Raw genomic sequence first — 24,585 nt, 5'->3', positions numbered from 1 at the left:
TGGAGGGGTTTTGCTGCTAGTCCCTGTCCTACAGTTTTATAAGAGACAACCCAGGGTAGAAAGTTAAGGGGGCACAGTGGTCCCACAATTCCAGGTTGTACCCCAGGGACCCTGTCACAGAAGTCTCTCCCATGTGAGGTGAAAAACCAGCACTGTCTCTTTCACAGGTATGCGTATTCTTTTGCTGCACAGAAGGCACTAATCTCCAGAGCTGTTTATCCAGCACTATAAACTGAAAACATAAGAACTAAACATAAGAACTAAAACCTCCTGCAACTGCAATTAGAATTCTAATAGGTACACCTTGAAAGGCCAAGCTGACGAGTAATTTAACAACCTGAGCAACCTGGGCAAAGAAAGGGGTCATCCTTATTCAGCCATCATGCTCCACCTGACCCAGATATGATTCTAGATGTGTACAGATATGGCCCCCAGGACTGTAGTGTCTAAGCAAATTGCAATCTTTTTTACTGTATTTATCCTGACCACCCCCAGGAAATAGGGAAGAACTTTTACTTTCACTTTACATAGATCAGTTGAGGGACTAATGCAAGGACACAGAGAAAGTCTGTGGCAGGGCAAAAATTAAATTTGGGTCTCCCCAGCTCCCAGACTAGTGCCCTAACAAGAGAGCAATCCTTCCTCTAATCCAGTGATTCCCAACCTTTTTCCCCTGGAGGAACCCCTAAAATAATTTTTCATATCCCACGGAACCCCTACCTATGAAAACGTTTGCTTGGCCAGAAAAATTTGACAGCAGGGAGCGCAATTCAACTACTGCTAAATTATTGTAAAGAAAATATATTTGCAAAGAGCTGTTCTATATATATGTCAGCTTACACTGAAAGAAAAATAATTCTATTCATTTATTTTACGATTTCTCTGATCTGATGACGGTCTGCGGAACCCCAGGTTTCCGCGGAACCCTTGTTGGGAAACACTGCTCTAGTCATACCAGTGAGCCATGGGAACACTCAATATAGATCCCTTATGGGTCTACAAGAGAAGAGAGACCATGAACTCTGTCTTTGACTTTTAGCTATCCATGGTTTAATGCATAACTTAGTAGCAAGGATTTTTACAATGTTCTCACTTTTATTTTGCATGATCTATTGCTATAAACTCGCACTGACTTTTTTAATCACAATCCCCCCAACATTTTTCAAGAGCTCAGAAAAAAAAAATCAATAGCTGGATTTTCATTTTACAGGTTAATGCTATTACTGCATTTTCAGGGACGCTGTTCTAATGCACGTGAAAAACTGCTGTACTGAAAGTTGGTGCAGTAATTAGTTTGATAGATATGATAGTGGATTGTCTACTATGGATTATGTTTCCTTGGATTTCTTTTGTTGTTCATTTTAAAAATTCCTGCAATATCAAGCACTTTATAGCTGTAAATAACCCCCCTTTGAAACATTTTGCTCAGGTACTATCTAGATCAGGGGTTGGCAACATACATCTCTCTAGGGAGCCAAATATGGCTCTTTTGGAGCCCCAACTCAGCCCCCTTTGATCTCCCACAGCAGGGAGCCCATGTTGGCACTACAACCTTACAACCCTTCCCCCCGCAAGACTGGAGTGCCAATGCCAGCTTCCTAGGTGGGTGGAAGCTCTTAGGGTCCATGCTGAATTCAATCCGGCATTCAGGGAACAAGAGGAGCAAACATCTCAGTGTGCTGCTCTTTTCCTTCCCTCCGCACGTAGGGTTGCCAGATGGCTTAATCAAAAATACCGAACACACACCCCCTCCAAAAAAACAAAAAACAAAACAACACACACACACTGGGGAAAAAATTCTGTTGAGTGGAAAAAAAGGGGGAGACCAAAGTTGTTGAGAGAAAAAAAAGGGACCCCGAGAGTTATTAAGCAAAAAATAAATAAAATAAAATAAAATAAAATAAAATAAAATAAAATAAAATAAAATAAAATAAAAAACAGCATGTCCCTTTTAAGTGCATGCAGTCAGAATTAGGATAGGAAGAGGGGAATGGTTGAGCACTAAGACCCAGGGAAGGCATTGCTTCCCCTTCCTTCAGGTCTTTAGGCTTTTTGCCTGCGGCCATCTTGTTTTCTTGGTCGAGCCGGAAGGCAGCTTCCCTGAGGAACCTGGAAAGCAGGATGTTCGGGGGCAGGAGCTGGGCCCAGTTGTTGAGTCTGTATAGGGTTGATAGGTGTCCAGTATTTTTGCCTCCTGGCAGGGGAAAAAACCCAGAAAATGACAGACATTTTAGGTGTCCAGTATTTTCTGAATTTTACCGCCGGACAGGCGGTGAAAATACCAGACTGTACGGGTCAATACCAGACACCTGGAAACCCTGTCCGCATGCGGGAAACAAGCAGCCAAACTGGCTCCAAGCATACTGCCCTTTCTCATCCCTCTGGGAAACACACCCCTGGAGGCTTCCATGGAATGGGAGCAGCAGGAAGGGGGTACCCCCCACTCTCTCATGTCCAGACCTCCACACCCTCACAACCCCCCCATGCAGAAACCCTCTGCCCTGTGCCCCCGGACAGACATCCCCCTGCTCTCAACCCCACCTGGGCAGAATCCTCTCCTACCCCCCTGGACAGAATCCCCCCTGGCCCCAGTCCCCTGGCCAAAATCCTCCCTAACCCCAGCCCCCTGGCCAGACACCCCCTCTTGTCAATTCCCCCCCCCCCCGACAAAATCTCCCCTTACCATTCTGGCCAGAATCCCCCCTCTCTCCCTGGTCAGACACCCCCTACCCCTTGACCAAAATCCCCTGACCACAGCCTCCTGGCCAGACATTCTCTGCCCCCAGCTAGAATCCCCCCTACCCTTCCCCCTTGTCCCCCGTCCAGAATCCCCCCCTTCCTTCCTCCCTGCCCAGATTTCCCCGACTCCCTGGCCAGGCAGCCAGCTTCCCCACTCCTGCCATAAATCAAAACAATGTTGAAACCTTTTGTGTTGGACATAATATTTTACTTTATTTAAAAATGAAGCCTGGCCAACAAGCCCAGAATTGGGACCCAGCCCCTAGCTGTCTGCAGCGTCATAACACTCCTGCACCCCTCCCCCATCCCAACCCTGAGCCCATCATACACCTGAACCCCCTGCCCTGAGCCCCCTCACACTTCCACATCCCCAGTCCCCTGCCACAACACTCCTGGCACCTCCACACACCCCAACCTTGTGCCCTGAGTCCATCATACACCTAATGTCCTGTCCTGAGCCCCTCGTACACCACAACCCAGTCTCCTGCACCGCACGTCACCAGCCCCCTGCCATAAGATTGACAGAAGACAGCCTCATTGCATGAATGAAGTTGGATTTGACCAGTTATGATGTAAACTTCAAAAGAAATGTGTGAAAAGATGCAGCAGCTGAAGTCCCATTAAATAACGTCTGAGAGTATAATGTTTCATTTATGCTACTATTAATCATGTCAGTTATCAATAATATTACGTTGTACATTTTCAGTAATGCAAAGGAACATTCTTATATGGCTCTTTGTTGACCACTTGTTCTGAACTTTGACGTAGTTTGGCTCTGATTTGAAAAGGTTGCTGATCCCTGATCTAGATTTTGTAAGGGGCCCTATGCTGATCATACTGAAATCAGTGGTAGAAATCTCAGTTGGTTTTACTGAGAGCAGGATAAGCTGAACATTTACAGAATAGCAGTAGAATCAAAGAACTTCTTCTGTACAATAGTGCCTCTTTCATGGGTTTAAAATTCAGCTGAAAAAAATTAGATGATAGCTGACACACTGAATTATTTTCCAGAGGGAAAGTTTTAGTATTTATCCCAGAAAAAGAAATATTTTTGTAGACATTATGATTACGTAGTTAGGCATTCAAAAGTCAAGAAATGGCTAAACTAAAATGTTCACCTTCCTTTCATCTAGAAACCAAATTTCTTATACCAGAACTCCTCACAGTAGCATCTGTAGAGCCCTGAATCAATACAAAATGTTGTATCTGCATCTGTGACAAAGTGGGGATCATATTTGCTTTGTTCTGTTGTGTGTTGCAATAAAGTCAGGATTGTATTCACTCTGTTCGCTTTATGTTGCATGTGATTTCTACTGTCCTGTGGTAACTAAGGATGTTAAATATCAATTAACTGAACAGTAGAATAACCTCATGAATTCTTATCGGTTAGTTGACTATTCTGTAGTCCCTGGGGGGCGGGGCTGGCAGCAGCATGGGGTGCCAGGCGGGAGCTAGTCCACAAGGGGAACCAGTTTAAAAACCAACTCCTCTTGCAGACTGGCCGCTTGTCGTCCTGTGCTTCTGCCTCTAATAAAGAGGCAGCAGTGTGGGGTGGCAGCAGCCCCTGTCGAAGGGGAGGAGGAGATCTGAGCTCCCAGACCTGGTGCAAACCGGAACTGAGCTGGGCTGTCTCCCACCCAGCTCCTAATGCACTTTAAATGCAGAGCCACAGCGGGGCGTAGGTCCCGGACCCGGCGTGAGCTAGGACTGAGCCAGGCTGCTAGCCAGCCTGCTAGAAAATTTACTGGTCTGGGGGAGGGGAGAATTCATGTAGTCTGTTGCATTAACTCATAAGCTTTTGCTTATCAGTTAATCGACTACACTCTCACCCTAGTGGTAACCCTGGGTGTGCACCTCAGCTTCCCTGGGCCCTGCACCACTATCTAGATGGGACTGGGAATTCTGGATGTGACTCACTGAGGGAGGCTGCCCAGGCCAGTGTGTTCACAATGGCTCAGGCTCACTGTAACATGAGCCTGGAAGGCGGAGGGAGGGAGTCTACTTGCAGGGCTGGATCGGTTGCTGAATGTGTAAGTTAGGCTCCGCTGGCTTAGAAATCGGGGGAGGAGGCCCAGGCTGTGCCCCCCTCCCCAAGATGGATTGTACTGTCTGCTCCTGGTTCCTGTGCTTCAAGTCTGTTCTACACTGTATCCCTGTGAACTAATGAGCCTTCTGTTCTACTTCCTGGCTGAGTCACATATCTGGCTGCAGATGGGGTGCAGGGTCCAGTGACTTTCCACAACTCGATGACAGCATCTGTGCCCACAAAAATGAGCCATACATATCTGCATCCACACTGGCAAAAACAGACACTCACAGATATTTTCCAGGCTCTAAGTATCTGACTATCCTTGTGTGTTTGCATGATGGTTCAAACGTCAAGTAATTTTGTCATTTCTGAACTTCGGAGTATTTCACGTTGCAATGTTGATGAATCAACATGACTTTTGTGAAGGAAATCAATAATTCACTAATCTATTTGAGTTCTTTCAGGGGGTTAAACAGTGATTTAGTCTATATAAGGTAGCTGGTCTTTGAAACAGTCTTTGGCAAGGTTCCACACCGAAGGCTCGTAAGCAAGCTAAGCAACCATGGAATAAAAGGGAAGGTCCTCACAGGGATCAGCAAATGGTTAACAGACAGGAAAGGAAGAGTAGGAGTAAACAGTCAGTTTTCACGTGGACGAAGATAAACAGCAGGATCTGCCAAGAATCTATATCAGGACTAATGCTGTTCAACGTGTTCATAAATGAGTCAGAAAACAGAGTAAAGAGAGAGGTCACTAAGTTTGCAGAGGATTCAAAATTACTCAAGATAGTGAAATCCAAAGCTGAAGAATTACAAAAAGAGCTCACAAAACTAGATGATTGGGTAAGAATATAGCAGATGGAATACAATGCTGATAAGTACAAAGAAAGGCACACCGGAAAATACAATCCAAACTACACATACAAAATGGTGAGGTCTAAACTAGCTGTTATCACTCAAGAAAGACGTTGGAGTCACTATGAACAGTTCTCTGACAACATCTGCTCAATGTGCAGTGGCAGTCAAAAAGCTAACAATGTTATAAACCATTAGGCAAGGCACAGATAAGACAACAGAGACTATCATGTCATTGTATAAATTGGTATGCCCACAACTTGAGTGTTGCATGCAGTTCTGATTGCCCCATCTATTAAAAAAAAAAAAAGAAATTAGAACTGGAAAAAGTATAGAGAAGGGTAACACAAATGATTAGGGCAATGGAGTAGCTTTCCATATGAGGAGGGATTAAAAGACTGGGACAGTTAATCTTGGACAAGAGAGGACTAAGGGGGGCTATAACAGAGCTCTAAAAAACCCTGACTGGATGAGGAGAAGTATTATTTGCCCTTTTGCAGGACACAAGAAATGGGGGCAGGAGAGTGTGTCACCTAATGAAATTAATAGGCAGCAGGTTTTAAAACAAACAGAAGCAAGTACTTCTTCATGCAGTGCAGAGTCAACCTGCGGAACTTCTTGCCGGAGGATGTTGTGAAGGCCAAAAGTGTAACTTAGTTTAAAAATCATTAGCACAGGGAGAGAAGGTCTCTCTCTGCCTATTAGCCAAGATGATTAGGGACGCAATCCCATACTCTGGGCATCCTAAACCTCTGCCTGCTAGAAGGCGAAACTGGATGACAGGGGATGGATCATTTGATAAATTGCTGTTCTCTATATTCCCTCTGAAGTTTCCGGCCCTGGCTACTGGTGAGATTGGATCCTGGGCTAGACGGACCATTGATCGTATCTATATGGCCATTCTTATGATGTTCTTTAAACAAAGTTTTATGTATAGAAGTTCTTTTTTCCCCCCCTTTTTCTTCCCTTTTCCCCCTTTTGAACTAAATACGGAATCCATCCATCCCCTTTCCGGAGCCCTTGGGGATCTGCAGTTTTTATCCCCACCAGATTCACACAGTACCAGGTAGGAGATGGACAGTATCTATCAATAAGGTGATGTCATCAGTCAATAAGATGATGCTCTCAAGGAGCCCTACTTCATTCAAGTCTTCATTCAGTTCTCCATGAAGTCAATGGGAACCTTTTCGTTAACTTGAACGGGAAGTGGCTCTATTCCTCAGTGAATACTTTCTAAAGTGTGCATCACACCACACACCTTTCCAGTCAGAGGGCAAATATGTACCCTTGGCAAGTGTACATGAGAATGCCATGTAGACAAGGCAGACTGTTGTGAAGCCTGCCTCATTCACGACCAACGTATTATTTTACTTTGCAGCTAATGTACTAGGTTGGTATATAGATATAGATATAGATATAGATAATGTTTGGAATCCAATTTTCAAAGACTGAATTTTACCAGGAAACTGGAAAGGGACCTTCTCTGAATGAGGATTATTCTCTGCCAAATTTCAGTTTCAAGTTCTTGCTGTTTCAAGGCATGGGAATAAATAAATTTATATTTTTATACACACACATTTTATAATGAAGAAATTGAACCTTTGCCCATTCTTATCTCACTTAAGGAGCTTATCTATCCCCAACCCCTACACTCAGGCACAGTCCAAGCCTGGAAAGTTTCTGAAATCTATGAATGGCAGAAAACAGGGAATACAAATAAAAAAACTCCCGAGTTAAAAATTCCTCATCCTATCCTGCAAAAAGTACTTGAACTGTGTATCAGGGCAGCAATTTATTATAACTGATCTTGACTCAACAGTAAGATTTGAACTCAAACCCTTCACCACTAAAAAACATACTAGACTTTACCACCGGAGCTAAAGGATTCATCCTCCTAGCTGGACGTAGCAGTGAACTCAATTATTTATGCAGACCAGACACTAGAAGGGACAAAAGACAACAGTGTCCTATCACAGGTTATGTATACAGTTCAGAACAGTCTCCCAAGTGTTATCAATTTTGCTCTTAGTGAATTTAATGCTGGTGACAACTGTTGCGTGGAAGTTTGGTACTTAGCCACTGTCTGGGACCTTTGTGGGCATGCTCTTTGAAGGACCTTCCAAGTAAGTTCCCAAGTGCACAGACACATCAAATCTCAAGTAGTCAAGGAGATTTGACCATCTCTTCATCCAGAGCTTAACAAAATATCTGAAACAAAAAATCCATTTTCTCCTTCAACTGCGCACAAGCTGCATTAATTTAGAACAAAACAGTTTGCTCCGGTGCTGCTTGTCTTGATGAGATCACAGAGCATCCTAAAAAAATGAATGGGATGAGTCTGTACTTTCAAAGGCCTGTCCACTGCATTGCCAGTGAGCTTCAACCTCTGCTATAAGGACCACTTTTAAAGCTACATAGTAAATCCAGCCTCTTTAACCCTTGGCCCCTCTTCTGAAACTGCCAGAAAGGATCCAATTAGCACTAACTGCCACAGTAGTTGTTTGGTAAGGAGTCTCCAGAGCGTGTGCCCATGAGAACCAGAAGGAGGATTTATTAACTCATTTATCGTTCTAAAATCGGTTTGGGGGATTGGGTTTTTGTTTAACAAAATAAAAAGTGAAATCTTTTTTCCCAGGTCTTTACTCACAGCAGCGAGAATCAGAAGCAACTCTGCTGGAATCAGCAGAAGAGAACTGGACTCCTCTGCGTTTAGGATTTGGAGCCCCTTGCTCAAATTGGGTTAACTGGGAGTACGGGTTCACAGGTCATCTCAAAACATTTTGGGCTTTGCTTATCAAGAAAAACATGGTCTGAGATTTTTCAGAGCCAATTGAGGGATTTTAACACTGCTCCCACTACAAGCAAGGAGGACTGTGTGGCTAAATCACCTACTTGAAAAATCTCCATGTAGTTTATAGAGATAGATGGAGGGGAATAAAGGGAACAACACACCAGGAAAGTGTTTCTAATGAGGAGGAAAGGGAATTTCATTAAAATCTCAATGACATTCCAAAACTGGAAACATTTTTACCAGCTTGAGACGTGTTCTCACCAGCCCATCTGTTTATGACTAAACTGAGACGATGTGCATCACCAGCCACGTCTCTACGAATCCTGACGTCAAGGGGATACAAAGAGTACTCCATATCTGCTCACCAGGGTGGCAAGGAGAGCATGGCTCCTTAGGCACAGAAACAGCAACAAAAATAATTTTTCAAATCATGGCGTGCAACAGGTTATGCCCGAGTCAGCCCTGGGAAGAGATCTGCTCAGAAGTAGGATTGACGTGAGGTCAGGCTTAGAGATGTGGAGAAGGTGGTTGCAGTAATTTTTTTTTTTTTTTTACTTGTTTAAACCTAAAAAGAGCTGGTTCAATTCTCCTCTCACCTCCACCAGTTCTGACATGAGAAAGGCACTATTGACTTTGACTTCATCAGAGCTGACATACTGTGGGAAGGGAATCAACCTAAAGCCCCTGACTAAACCACCGAACAACCATCAGAGGGTAACACCTTTCACTGCCCTAGCAACTGAGACTTGCTGCTGACAGTGCTTGCTTAATACACCACAGGTGAGGAGAGCTCAGGATGTCATTTGTACAGCATGTAAAGGGAATGGTGGCATTATTTTAAATGTTACCAATGTCATCTGGGTTAAGAAAATGTAATGAAAAGTATCCCCTATGCATGAGACACAGGCACTTTTGAAATCCATTCTGGAAAGGATTTTAATTTCAATCCGAGACTTTAACTGCCCTTTAGCAGCATTTCCACTGACTTATCGGGGACTCACTTAGGCTTATAATATTGTATGTGACTTAATAGAGATCGTGCTTTGGAGGGAAATACAGGGGGGAGGGAGAATTAAGCGCAAGAGAAAATGTGTGGAGCTTATGATTTCCTTTGAGAAATATTGCCCATGAGATCCCCAGTTATACTTGTTTGGTGGTTATTTCTTTTTTTTGTGGGATTGTTTCACATGTGCCTCACCAAATTATTTGCCACAAGAGAGGCAGGGTAATGTGCCTAAGAGATTTAAGAGCTAATTGGGACTTGCACTCCTAAGCCCATTAACATTCTACCAGAAGTCTAGACCTAATGGGCTACATTTTCAGAATCTGGCTCCCATATTAGGAACCATTTTTTCACATTTTTCAGAAGTCCTGCAGTCAATAGGAGCAGCTGGCTGTTTCTGAAAATCAGGCCCCTTATGTAGGTTCCTAAATTTAGGCTCCTACTCTTGGAAGTCTTATCCAGAAGCTTTTCAGACCATCTCTATTACAAACTGCAGAGATGCCTCAATTTGTATTATGGTGTAGAGATGAGATGAATAGTTCCGGTTAGAACCATTTGGTTCCAAAGCAAAGCTGTGTGGGCCCATGCTAACAAACTGTGAGTGCAATACCCCCTGCTGTGAGAAGGAAGGCTTCTGGGCTGGCATATTTTTGTATTCTCAACCCTGAAGCATGAAAGAGCCAGAATAACAAACAGAAATAATACAATAAAAGATGCAAGTGAAATTAATGAAGTTAAATGAAGCAAGTTTTTATCCTTTTAGTGCAACACTGAGATGGAAGAATCTAAAATGCAGCCAGATTTAGTCCACAAGGAACTCACCAGAGGAGTCTATTTATTTACTTACTAGCAGATGTATCCGGCATTGCTCCGGTCTTTAACTAAAGGTTGTTTGGGGTATTTTTTTGGAAAATAAATGAAAAATGTACATGCTTGTACACTTTGGAAAATGTATTTTTCTAAAATGAAGGCTGCCGTGAGAATTCAGGGGTGAGGAGGAGAGGTGGGAGTGGGTGGTTTTGGGAAGAGGGTTGGCAGGTGTGGAGGGGACTCAAGATGGGTGGGGAGCTCAAAGCAGGGGGAGGGTAAGGGTGTGAGGTGCAGATGTCATGGGAGGTGCAAGACTTAGAGCCGGGGACTCAGGACAGGGAGCTGGGGAAGGGGCTTACAGTGGTCATCCATGGCAGCAAGCCTCCAATTTGCCTCCCCCCCCCCCCCGGTATGCAGTCTGTCTGGAGGGGAAAACTCTCTGGGCCCAGCCCCTGCCCTGCTGCTGCTCCCCCTCCTCCATCCTGCCAATGCTCCAAGGGTCCTTGTTTGGGGGCAGTGCCTCCCTTCCCCCTAGCCTGTTGGAGGTGAGCAGCCCTGGCCTCCAGCTGCCCCTGCCTTGCAGCTGGTCTGGGAGGTGGTGCCTCAGGGGCTATCCCAGCCTCCAGCACCCCCGCATCCTGCAGCCTCTTTGGGAGCGATGCTCCAGGAGCTGGCCAGGCTCCAGGAATTATCTGCTCTTCCACTAGCCTCCCTCTCCTCCCCCACCCCTGCAGGTTTTTGGAGAGACCAAGCTTCAGAGGGACCCCCCACAAAGCACCTATGGACCTCCACCCCCTGCGGCCAGCAGGCTGTCTGGGCAGGGGGAAAGAGGCTCTGTGGGCTGACCCTGGCCTGCAGCGTCCCATATTAAAAGCCAGCTCCCCACACACACCCCACCTGCGCGTCCTCATGTAACTGCTGAAAATTTCAGCAGATAAAAATGTATTTGCCAAAATGAATGTGAGCATCCCTAGTGGACTGCACTAGTAGCACAGGTGCTGAACTTGCCAGACACCTCTGTTCGAATACCCTTCCTCAGGCTAAGTCGCTCTTTGCCCCACAATGGCCCCAATTAGGCCAGGAGGGTTACTTGTGAAACAAGGTGCAACCGAGATAATTAAAGAAAACCCAAGCTGGTCCCCAGGTACTATCATTAGCAGCTAAGGAGATACACTTGGCCAAATATGTCCCTGGCAAAATGCCATTGTACTGTAGAATTTCCCCTGATGGAATCATCTCAACTGTTTAAAAAAAAAAAAAAAAAGTGTTTTCCTGTGGTCTCCTATTATGAGGTCTATGAGTGCTTTGGTCATCCATGAAATTGTAGTTGAAGTATCACTTCCTTAATTCTGCCTCTACCACAAGAATATCCCCAGTATATATCCAAAATTCCTGTTCCTTTGCTTTTTTCCTTTTTGTCTCTTCTGAGACAAAATTGTGTCTATATTTAATGAAGACACATTCACGTCCTCTAAGTTTCCCAAGGTTAAAACAAATAATAATGAGATGTCCTTTGCTTTTACTGCATGTTCTACTAGAGTAATTTATCTCCTAATATTTGTAAGGTGAATCCATTAGCAAATTTAAGAAGTGCCTGGAGAAGATCTTTTAATCGTGGAGGTAATGTTTATGATAGCTGTCTGTTAATTACTTTGCATGCTTATCCTGTGCTGCTGATGCTTGGAGAAGATTTTTGTGAGCATCTTTTACATCTTTGCAGGTTAGAGTATGCATGTATGCACATCAGCTTTGGTGCCTATTTTCTGGATATAAATAAGCCATGCCAGGTCTTCTATGCTCCAAATAAAAGGAACTTTCTGTTTAAAAAAAACTTTTTCTAATAGCAAACATGCTTTTACTCCAAGTTAGGAAGACAAAGTACTGGTAGGTTAATTTAATTCAAGCAATTATTTTAGTTTTATCTCAACATTTACCATAGATCCTACACATACACTTGTAGTTTCTATACATACAGAACCATTCCACGACCTGGGTTGCACAGCTTTGCTATTCCTATAATATGACACAATTTGAAAAGGTGTGTTAAATGTAGGCGTCTTAGCAAACTGACAGAGCCCTGTCCAGATTCATTAACAACCTTTACAGAATTTATAATCAAGCTGAATCTATTTTTTGGCTTGCACACTATATGCCTATCAATAATGTCTGGCCCCAGTTCCAAATGGAACAATAAATAACAACAATGTATCTTATATGACCAAGATCAATGTGTTAAAAGACCTCACACCAAACACACACAAACTCACTTCAGAAATGGTCAATTTTTCAAAAGAGACAAAGTGCCAAATTTTCAGAGATATTTAGAAACCTAATGGCATTTTTCCAAAGCACTCATGTGCCTCAACTTTTATTGATTTCAGTGGGAATTAGGGAGTTCAAGGCTGTTGGAAAGCTTAGGCCCCAATCCTGAAAAAAAACATATGCACATGCTTTATCAGTGGGACTACTCGTAGGAGCAAAATGATTGCAGGATTGAGCCGACAGGTTCTTTCGACCGTGTTACCCACACTTAACAAGACAGACCTTACGAATTGGACTTTGTTGGGGAAAAAGTTCTAGGGGGTAGCCCTGGTTCCTCTGAAGTCAACAGAGCCAAAATTGCAATGCTAGTACCAGGATTTCAACTGCAAAGCCAAGAACCTCCCAAGAGAGCTAAGATTTCAACCTACAAGCAAAGACTGCTAATTGAGAACACGCAAACTCCAGAGCCTCCATAGTGTTCAAATCTAGGTCCATTAGAGAGAACATCCCAGCTGACTGTGTTTGCCAGGACAGTGTGTAACAGAGACAAAGCAACAACCATATTGGGCTATATAGATTAAAATCATTATCCTGAATTGCATCCAGAATCAAACTGGTAACCAGGACAACCTGCATAAGAGTAGAGTTATACATGTTGCACACTAAATGCCACTAAGCAAGCATGCTACAGCATTTTCCACTCACTGAAATATTGGCATGGTCTTCAAATGTGTACCAAGTGTTCTTCTAAAACAGAGTGACCCTCAGTACTTCCAACATGTCAATAACACATGGCACAGGACATTATGGCAAGGCCTGCTCACAGCCCTCTAGATAACTCTCAGATGTGTACATAAAGCACTCCCAATCTCAGGAGTCAATTTATAACATGCGCCAAACATTTTCTCATGGTTACTTTAGAGTGTTCTTCTTGGACGAGTCCATAAAAGGAGCACACACACAAAAAAAGACATGATCTGAGAAAAGAGCCTACCTTTGCCTTGCTCAGGATGAAAATGTGGGTAATCCAACCTGCCTCAATTTATTTCATACAAAATATTATAAAAAAATCCCATGCTACAGTGCATTACCAACAGAACTGTCACTGCACTCCTTGGAAGTATACCACCGCTGTTGTCTCTATTCTGGCAGGCTGGGGAAACTGAGGCAGAGAGGCAACAGTGACTTGCTCAAGGCTGCAAAATAAAAAGCTGGAGGAAATGGAATTCGGACTCAGAAATAGCTGACTCTCCATTACATGCTCAAGCCACTACATTGCCTGCAGTGGAAGTGGGATAATGAATGGAATTAGCTGAATATAAAATGATCACTTAGTAAAATAACAATTGTGCAGTCTATTCAGCACAATAAGCTTTTAATTGCTGTTTTAAAAAAAAACCAAACCCACAGACCATCTCCAGCTCCTCACCTGTGTTCTGAATGAACATGTCAAGCCAATTTTCATTTAGGAGAATCATTAAAATATATCTGCATCTTTACATTCAGATTGTGTGAGAGAGAGAGAGATGGAAACGATTCTCTATTTATACACAGACATTTGGTCCAGACTACGGAACGGAAAACGCAAACTCACATGGTGCGTGAAACATCACTAGTACAGAAGAATGCTCCCTGATAAACTTGTCAAAGTCTTCATCCGTCAGATGATAAACAGCATTCTCCTCATCTGCCCAGGGAGTCTCAGGGGCCTGTGGCTGAGGCGGCAGGGGACTATAAAACAAACATATGCAGTTGAGAGGAAGATCTTCTGTGTTAAATAGTAATCACGTCAGCCAACCAGATTGCAGGAAAACAATCTGATTGTGCAAACACCAAAGCATGACAGGCTAACCCCGCCAAATGGAGTTCTGTAATTGGTTCCACTCTGAGCTGATAAGCAGTGAAACCTAGATAAAACAGGGAGGGAAAGAAAAATCCATCATGAGCAGAAAGGGCTGAGCAGGGAGATAAACAGAGATGCTTCGTTATTTCATTATAATATAAAATGCATTTTTTTAAACTATTTGAGCCAGCTCAGCAGAACGCGCTTTTCCTGTTCTCCCAGCATTAGCTAGTGTTCACCTTCACAAATGCCCCAATGCAGATGAAAAGAGAGTAGCAAATGTAAAACAGCCCTTCTAACAGAAAGCACATTGCTGGATTTAGTGCTTGTATGCAGAGATAAAATGAAAAGGGTGGTCTGGAGACTTGGTGCCAAGACTCTAGTGATCTGTGGCCCCATCTGAGTAGCCCCCAAATATTTAATGGATTTATCCTCAATACCTCTGAAAGACAATATCACCCCATCTTACAAATTGGGCATTTATACTCTGATTCAGCAAGGTACTCAGACACTTAGGGTGTGTCTAGACTACATGCCTCCTTCGACGGAGGCATGTAGATTAGCCAGATCGGAAGAGGGAAATGAAGCCGCGATTAAAATAATCGCGGCTTCATTTAAATTTAAATGGCTGCCCCGATCTGCCGATCAGCTGTTTGTCGGCAGATCGGGGGAGTCTGGACGCGATGCCCCGACAAAGAAGCCTTTCTTCATCGACACAGGTAAACCTGGTTTCACGAGGCTTACCTGTGTCGATGAAGAAAGGCTTCTTTGTCGGGGCATCGCGTCCAGACTCCCCCGATCTGCCGACAAACAGCTGATCGGCAGATCGGGGCAGCCATTTAAATTTAAATGAAGCCGCGATTATTTTAATCGCGGCTTCATTTCCCTCTTCCGATCTGGCTAATCTACATGCCTCCGTCGAAGGAGGCATGTAGTCTAGACACACCCATACAAATATACAACAAGTCACACTGACTTAACTGGGGCTGCTCATGTGCTTAGAGTTAGGCATGTGCTGAACCGGAGTCAGAGAGATTAAGTGACAACTCAAGGACATGCAGGAAGTCTGACACAGAGCTGGGAGCTAAACCCACATTTCATGAGTTCCAGACCAATGCCTCACCCTGAAGATTATCCTTCTTGCCCTCCATAAATGTACAATGAAGAGACAGAAGTTGGCAGATGGCAATTTATCATATTGATGACTATGTCAGAATGAAGATCCCAATGAGAAAAGGTGAGAAGCTGCTATATGCAGATGAGACAGCAATATGGACGCACTCAAAAGGAGACACGTAGAGGAAACAATAAACCAGCAGTATGACCAGCTAAGCAGTCATGGGGCAAAAATGAGCATCATTAAGAACAACACCTTGTGGGTCAGTAAATGTGTCACAGGAAAACTGGATATAGAGATGAAAGGAGTATGACTTAATCAGGCATCACCTTGAGTGCTTTGGTGGCTGGATTACAGAAGACAGAGTGGACGTGAGATACAGTTCAGACTGAGGTATGTTAAAGGAGGGTAAAATAACATCTCAGGGGCTAGAGATGACAAGCAGGGCTGGATTACCCAATAGGCAGACTAAGCACGTGCTTAGGGCACCAGCAAAGCAGGGGCACAAAAAAGAGATTTTACGGTATAGTATTGTTTTTATTTTGAATTACATATGGGAGGGGCGGGTCACCATAATCTTTTCAGTACTTAGGGCCTCAAATTCTTAATCCAGTCCTGATGACAAGCATAAACCACTGAGACAGCAAGTCTAGCTGCAGAGAATGGTAGTGAACTCCACAGTGCAGCATGGTGCAGAAGTCTGGGCAGCAGAGTGACAGCAGAGGACGTGGTAACGGGAAGAAGGAAAAGCAAAAGAAGTTGGCAGATTCAAAGAGCTGAACTCATTTGACATTTTTTTAAAATGCTGTTAATAATAGGGTAGACAAACGCAAATATTTGGATCCAGACTTTTTTGGATGTTCTGATTGACTCAATTAAAAACAACCTCAAAAACTTTAGCAAAATTCAGACTGGGCTCTGGCCCATCCCTGATGGAAGCAGATTTGCTATTTTTGATTGAAATACATGACTGTTTCAGTTGCCTGCCACGTGGACTGGCAAGTGGAGACTAACTCATTTATCTTGTCTAGCTATAATGGTGGTTTAGTAACAGTAGAAAAGAGGTAAAGTCATAGATAGCTTCCCACCCCCTTGCTGGCTGCCTTTTATCAGAAACTGCTACGGGGGAAAGGGGAGCAGGAGCCAGTGCTGGGGGAGCTGGCTTAAAAGCCGGTTCCTCCCAGTACTGGCTCTGCGAGCGGGGGGGGAAGCAGAGACGTGTAGTGGGGGACCAGGCACAAGCTAGGAATCAGCTTGTGCCCAGTCCCAGATGCTTTTAAAGCAAAGGTGGTCCCCCACTGCACTTGTGCCTTTTAAATGTAATAAGAGCCAGGTGGCTGTTACTACATTTAAAAGGCAAAGCCACAGTGGGATTAGCTCCTGGGCTAATTCTGCCGCAGCTCTGCAGTTTCTCTCTTTATCGACTAATCGAGTAGTCGATGGAAATTCCATCGACTAATGGAGGAGCTGGTTACACAAAATTTAACATCCCTAGAACGCATCATCCCCTTTATTTAGATCCCTTTAGTACTTAAGAACCTCGGGTCAAGAATCAGGGCCCAGCTGTGCGATGCACACAAATGAAGAGGACAGTCCTGCAAGGAGAGTTCACAATCTAATTTGTAGAGAGAGTCCAAAAGGCGGACAAAATTGACAAAAAGAGTGGCAGTGGATGACAAATTGCAGGTAACTTATGAAACAAAAGCCACTCCTTATTCAATGCCAAATGGGAGTAGTTTGTAAGGTCCTTGCAGAAGCAAGGTTTAAAGAGGGACTTTTAAAGAAGATCACATGGTGGTTTTCAGGATTTTGATGGGGAATTTTGGCAGAATTTTACTAGGTCTGAGAGAGGATCTGGCAGTTCTAACACATAAAGGTGCTAGCATAGATTGTAAGTCCATGGCAGAGACTGTCTTTGTGTTCTGCTTGGTACAGTGCCTCGCACAATGGGGTGAAGGCCCACAGTTGGGGCTCTGAGGCGCTGCAGTACTAAAATCATTAGCAAGAGCAACTTGAGGAATTAACGAACATGAGGAAAGCATGGTCGGAGGCCCAGCATAATCTATTCTAGGGCCTAACTAGTAAAGCAAGGAAAAGGAAGTCCTCACTGGTGGCTCACTTTAAATTCTATCTGCATATTAATAAGGCAGAGAAGACACCTCAGTACTTGGCTAAAACCCCATTTGAGCGCCTGGGGCCTGTTAAGGGGCAAGGCAAACCTAGTGGCTGAAAACAGTGGAAGGCAGAGGTTTGGAATGATTATCAAGGGCTATTTAAATGAAGAACAAGAAAAGAGTGGAGTAGCTTAACTGGGCAGTGGAGTGTCCAAGTTGGACCCAAAAGAAGGGCAAAAAAGCCAGTGAAGTATGCTAAGAACCCACTAACACAGTTTGCATCTGGACTGATATAGCTGAAAAAAAGTAGGATTTAGTAACTTTAAAAAGAAAAAGGAAGAGCTGGATTCAGTAATCAGCTGCGAGGAGCTGGGCCTGATGGTTGTTACTCGGGAGGAGAGCATAAGTGGGCAACATCACTGAAGATCATTTATGAAGTGCCAATGGTAAGACAGATGCATTGTATCATCAGGATAGGAAAGGCTGCAGGAGAAGTGCTGTAGCTCTATATGCCCAGGAAAGCATCCAATGTATTAACCACCCAGTGTGCAGGGGCGGCTGTGTGACTACTGTTCCTCTACACAGCCTCCTAAAAAGGTCCCCAGGCTCAATGAGATAGCAGTCAGCTCTCTCTGGGTGTCTATTAGGAAGATAAGAAAGGTCAAATATCTGCAGATTGATGAGGTAGAAGCAGCCAGCGTAAGAGAAAGAAGTCTCGAGAAAGCAGTAAGAAAGATGCCGGAATCCTCCAAACCATTAAACCCTATCCTGAGGAAAAACAACTATGCTGGCTGACTCAGTCTTCCTCCCTCTCTCTCCTTCATGACCCCCAAATCAAATTGCTGTTTCCCCCAACCAGCATTGAGGACAGGCTAGATGAAGGCATACATTCTGAACGCCAGTTTATTGAAAAGGGGAGGAGGGAAGACATTTTTACAGTTCACAATTGTATAGATATTTTCTATTGCTCACAACTCTTCGCTGGATCCTTGGGATACGTTATGGCTTGCACAACAACCAGCCACAATGGACATTCTGGTACGGACACATCCTGACCGTTCAGCCTCATAAGCCTACCTACCATACCTACTCATCGGACGAGTATGTGCTGTGCCCAAGTATCTCTCTAATGCAAGGGATTCTGTTGCAGTGGCTCTCTAAATCTCAATCCATCTTATTTCAGACCTCACTCGTGCTTCAGATAACCAAAACAGGGAAGTTTAGATCCAGATCCGAGCACTTCTGAAGTCTGGAAATAGGATATTGCAGCCAAGAACTGGTGTGAGCATATGCGTCAAGTATGCATGTTCAGCAACTGCTTCACCCCATTTTGTTTCATAAGTAAGCCACTTTCTCGCTCTCCCTCTCTGAGAAATAGCCTGAGAAACAGATATTTCAAAAAGCAGGATTAACCTGAGGCGGAGTTACTTACTCAGAGTTTTTAATTATATACGTACGCCTTGAAGCTGTGTAATTACACATCGAGGCCTTTGCCACCACATTTGGCTACTTGTACTGCAGATCACTCTGTGTATTACAATATTTAGCATGTGCTAGGCTCATACTGGATACAATTTTAATTGCAACATTAATTACTGGCAAAATCCAAGGGCTTTTAGTTTCTGAATGCGATTTCTTAAATTATACTGATCACAAAAAAGGGGCAAGAAAGCTACTGCTCAGATTGTCTTTTGGGAAACTATTGAGCATGTACTGAAAATTAAGTGAGGACAAACAGCTGTCTTTAGCTCTGGACTGCTACAGTAACAGCTAAAGTCCACAGTGGCTTGTTAGTGGAGATTATCATTGGAAAGAGCTAGCAGCTGTTCTGCTTTGCTTCCAGTAGCGGTGTTCATGAGCTGTCACGGCACTGATATAAAGGCACTGCACATTTACAGGGATTATCTGGATGCAATACGAGCAGTCTGAAAAAGCACCAAACATCTAACATTTCACATGTGGCAGCCAGGTGATAACCCACATCCTTGCAGGGCTAAAACGCATAAAAGGTACAGGTGATGAAGTCATATATCCTTCCCCTAAGGGAATAATCATCTCTGCGTGGTTGCTAGAGTTACTGTCTTAGTCGTTCAATTGGGAAGACTTCATGAGCTGAAAGAGGCTTAGAGACCAAAGCCAAATTTCTCTTTGATTCACATGGTAGCATTCAACCTCTGCATCCTAGACTTCCGATGCGTGCAGATTTCCCATTGATGTGAATGGGAATCCTGCTATGGCTTTGTTCTGGGGTCTCAGCACAGTGAAGGATCAGTAAGTCCAGGCCAAATGTCCCAAAGCCCCCAAACCTCCAGTGTAGTGAACAGACAAGGGGGAATAAAGGAATAGGGAGGCACAGATATTCAGTGGAGGAATCACCCAAGATACGGAAATCATAGTGCGGGAGAACAAACTGGGCGAGGAGAAGCAAGGAAAAAAGTCCCAAATTTTGATAAAATCCCAGAGCTAGATCCTTGGCTGTCGTAAACTGGCATTCTAGCAAAAACAACTGTTTGAAAATTTTATAGCGACTCAACCATGATTCCCACAAACCTCCAACAAGCCAAAAAAGATTTAGCATGACAAAGCACTGCCACTCTCAAGACAGAAAACCCAATATCTCAACATCGAGATCATGGCTTCATTTTCCAAAAAAGTGACTACTACAAGTTGAACCTCTCGAGTCCACATCCCTGAAGACCTGACCAGTGCTGAACCAGAGAATTCACCAAAGGACGGGAGGACAGTATTGTCTAGCAGCATTACCAACACTTCCACTACTTCTTGGGCTCTTAGAAGATATTTAGGAATAACTTAGAGCTAACAGCACAGAACACTGAGCCAGGACTGGTGGTTGTAAAACTTTATGGGACCACAGGAAACTTGGCCACACCAATGGAAAGTGGACATGTCGCTATCTAAAACCATGCCAGACCACAGATGTTGCCAGAGCAAAGAGTGCCAGACTAGAGAGGTTCAACCTGTAGTGACTGGGGTGCACTGACTTTCGGTGGACACTCTAAAGGGACGTGTAGTTTGAAAAGTTTTGAGCACCCAGCTTCTAAGAATCAAGCCTCTTACAAGGTGTTTCCAGTTGGTCACTGGAAATAACTGAAACTGTAGGCCAACATTTTGAACTGAAATGGAATTCCAAAGATCAGCACACCCGTGTGTGTGCAGACATATCACAGGCAGCCTTATATTAGCAACATGCTGCAGCTGTAAACTACAAGACATGCCTGCTGAAAACAAACATTAATCAGAGTTAACCTGTACTATTTCAGTCCACATCAGGGGTGTGGTTTTATTTGGTCTTTGGGAGGAGGAAGGGGGCTGGACTGTTTTGTACAGTACATGAAGTTCAATGCCTTACTTTTGCAGCCACTCTGCTATATCCTTTGCAGTAGCACCATAGTTTTCATAATGGAACAGGAACTTTCCTTTCCTATCAATGCAACAAAACAAGATTTAGTCCCTGTGCTGGAAGACAAGGAGGAACATGAAGTTACAATTTAGCATATGATTTCTAAAGAAGAAGTAAAAAGGACCGACTCAAAGTAGCAGATGGTGGGGTATCCTCGGACATTGTATTCTTCCTTTATCTTGTCAAATTCAGCTGAGTGGACGTTCATTCCTGCAAGTACCTGCAAGATCAGAACAGAATAGTTTGTTTCTTTGCCCACCTGAATTCCCAACAATACAAGATGTCACTGCAAATTGAAAAGAAGGAAAATTGCTCAGACTACCAGTCTCAGACAGATGCTGATTGCACTCGTTTTATTGCAAAGCCATTGAGATGTCACTGAAGTCAGTGGAATTACTCGGATTCTGCTCTGATGCGAGAGATATCAAAGCCTGTTTTGCTATATAAAGTTTGTAAAGAAACACTCCACTCGGTCCATTCCTGTTCCTTGTTTTCGGCTACACATTACTCATATTTATACACGCTTACAGAAGTTAGGGACGTAAAAATAACTTCATATATATAGTAGCCCAGTGTCAGAGAGTCTAATACCGAAATGCTGGCTGTTCCCTCTGGGGGGTGCTGTTGCCTGAAATGCTGGCTGTTCCCTCTGGGTGCCCCGTGCTGCATGGAGAGTGCGGGGCCCAAACAGCTGCTTGCGCCACTTGCTCCCCCGCGGTGACCCAGATGAGTGGCGCAGAAGTCAGCCGAGCGCCACAGCGCGAGGCGAAGGAGGGCAGGGCAGTGACGTGCAGTGTGACAGCGGCTCCAGGCCCCGCCCTCTGGCCATGATCGTCACCCGCCCCGCCCCCCTTCGCCTCCCACCCTAGTGCTCGGCTGATTTCTGCGCTGCTCAGCCAGGCCACCGCGTGGGAGCAAGCGGCACAAGTGACCATTTGGGCTCCGCGCCCCCCATGCAGCGTGAGGAGTACGGAGCCCAAAAGGCCATTTGGGCTCCGCGATCCCCCAAGAGGCAGGAGAAGTGAAAGAGAGAGAGAGAGGAGGAGGCAGTAGGAGGAGGAGAGAGAGAGAGAGAAAAAGAGACGGAGCGAGAGACCGGAGGCTCAGGAGAGAAGACCGACGTGAAGGAGAGACCTGAAAATCCCGTCTTATGACGGGCTAATTGGCTAGTATAAAAATATTAACCATATAACCTATTCTATTAGTTACAAGGTTAACTAATCTGCGAGCACCATGGGACTACCAGCTCCTTCCCCATGACACAGCGGGCCCAGCCAGGTTGGAGCAGCCTCCCGTCCGCAGTGCAGCTGCTCTGGCCAGCAGGGATACAGATTAACCAGTTACTTGGTAAACATCATCCTTCCCAGTAAGGGTGATGGTAACCAGTTAACCGGTTACCTGTTTACATCCGTAATAGAAGTACCCAGTGCTTTTTTTGTGACGGTACTGCCCGGAACGGTGTACCATCACCTATTTTCCCAGCCTACAGAAAGGGAATGGGATTTCCCCCGCACGTACTGGCACCTGATTTCCTGGGGCGGCTATTTGGGATGCACAGCGTTTCTTTCTTCCGGCCCCCAGCATGGAGCTGTGGCTCTTAAAGGGGCCATGCCCGAATTTTGGCCCCCAGTGCGGGGTTGGGTTTTTTTTGGGTTTTTTTCCTCAACAAGTTTGCCCCAGAGTACCAGCACCATTTTTCTTGCAAAAAAAGTACTGGAAGTACCCAAAGGAAATCTATTCAACAGACTTACCAATCCCGCCTCTGTATATTTACATTTCACGTGGCAGGATGAACAGGTTTATTCTGTTCCTCAAGAACCACACCTCAGGAAACCTGGAGTCATAAGCCAGGATAGTTCTAGCCCCACCTGTTTGGCTTCCAGTTGGGCAGTGGTTTAAAGTCTCACCTAAAGGCCAGAAAACTCAACTGCCTGAGTTTTGCAGGTTAAAAAGGTACTTCTGAAGGGGGACATAAATCAACGTTACTGCAATTTAAAAATACAGCTCGCTTTCATCGTATGCCACCCAAAAAAAGAGTTTTCCTGAGAGGCTTGAGTGGGCTGTGCCTACAAAAGCTCAGGATACCATCTTCCTGTTTTATTAGTCTATAAAGTGCTACCAGACTATTTGTGTTTAAGTTCTTCCAGAAATGAGTTTGAGCTCTAAGCTGCATGCAAGCTCTTTAAACAAAGAAAACCATCCTCATCCATCATAACTTGAAACCAAAGAAAGGCAGGGTTGCGAGGGACCTCAAGAGGTCACCTAGTCCAGTCTCCTGTGTTGATGCTGAAGTCAGTATTAGGGATGTAAAAAATGAATAAAAATATCAACCATGTAACTGATGAAAATTCTATCAGTTACACGCTTAACTGCTCCGGGGGCTGTGGGCCCTGCAAGGCTGCTGGGGCTGCATCAGCTTATTGGTTAACCAGTTAAATTCTTACATCCCTAGTCAATATATATCAATTATAACCAATACCTAGCGAGGGTGAGGACTACTTTTTTATATCAAATATCCATGACTTCTGGAAATAACACATAATGCTTGTAAAATTCATATACATTAATTCAGCCTCATAATGCCCGAGAGATAGGTAAGCACAATACCCATTCTAGAGATGGGGAAAGCGAGGCACAGTGATTCGCCTCAGAAAGACACATCAATGAATCAGCGACACAAAATGGACACTCAGAAATTCCTGACTTACAATCCTGTGCCCTAACCATACTACCCCTCAAGCACTGTCAGAACACTGGAGTAGTGATAGGACTAGCTAGGCACTTCTGTGGGTGTGAGATTTACACATAAGAGGTCACCTCACAGCCTGAAGATACAAAGTGGAGTTAATCTCGGAGTTAACAGCATTGACGGTTTAAATCATTTTAGCATCAGGGGCTTAATCCAAACCCCTCTGAAAACAGGATTTTCTCTTTCCAGCTGAAATACCACATCAGAATTTAATAGTAGTTTCCTGACTACAGCCAACTGCATGGACAAAACATGCTCAGAGCCAGCTGGAAATAAATCGTCAGTACAAAATGCTCACATGAAGGTCAGTCAGCCTTTGTAACCCTTCAGAACGTACTGGAGAGTTACAAATGGAGACTTTTTTGTCTCTTTTCTTCCACACCCACACCAGCAAACTCAAAAAAGCAGATTAATTGAGCAGGTCTTATATCAGCCTTCTGTTCATTTCACATTTATGAATTTTCTTTGAACCAATGACTGATACTACTCGATCCCTACATGTACTGGACCTGATTCTCCAGGCTTTGTACCTCATGTGGTCATTTACATACATGCAGAGTATGTGAAACAAGATACCAAGTCACAACGGTAACTTGGCATGTTGTAAATAACTGAATAGGCCGAGGAGTGGGGAATCATGTCCATTAAATACATTTCAGAAAGAGGGACAAGCTGTAACTGAAGTGGGAGGTTTGGCAATGTTAGCTACACAAGCTCAGAAAACTCCAAGACTCCACAAAGGCATTCCTAGGGCCAGATGCTTAGCTGGTGTAAACTGCGGTAACTCCACTGACTTCAATTAAGATACAATGATTTACACCAGTGAGGGTCTGGCCATTGGTTTTCAGGGACA

General features: G+C 44.3%; 1 protein-coding gene across 1 annotated transcript in view; it reads right to left on the bottom strand.

The window, feature by feature from the left end:
• PDIA5 (protein disulfide isomerase family A member 5) overlaps nt 1-24,585 on the bottom strand; it is a 151,004-nt gene that overhangs the window by 61,053 nt on the left and 65,366 nt on the right. The window contains exons 9-11 of the mRNA XM_075933121.1: nt 21,112-21,203; nt 20,933-21,004; nt 14,083-14,219 (exon numbers count right to left, since the gene is read on the bottom strand). Coding sequence (XP_075789236.1) covers nt 14,083-14,219; nt 20,933-21,004; nt 21,112-21,203 — 301 coding nt within the window. The remainder of the gene's footprint in view (nt 1-14,082; nt 14,220-20,932; nt 21,005-21,111; nt 21,204-24,585) is intronic.

Source organism: Pelodiscus sinensis, chromosome 7 (genome assembly GCF_049634645.1).
Source record: "Pelodiscus sinensis isolate JC-2024 chromosome 7, ASM4963464v1, whole genome shotgun sequence".
In the NCBI taxonomy this organism is placed as follows: Eukaryota; Metazoa; Chordata; order Testudines; family Trionychidae; genus Pelodiscus; species Pelodiscus sinensis.
The sequence above is the reverse complement of the archived record's forward strand: the minus strand, read 5'-3'. Positions and strand labels throughout refer to the sequence as shown.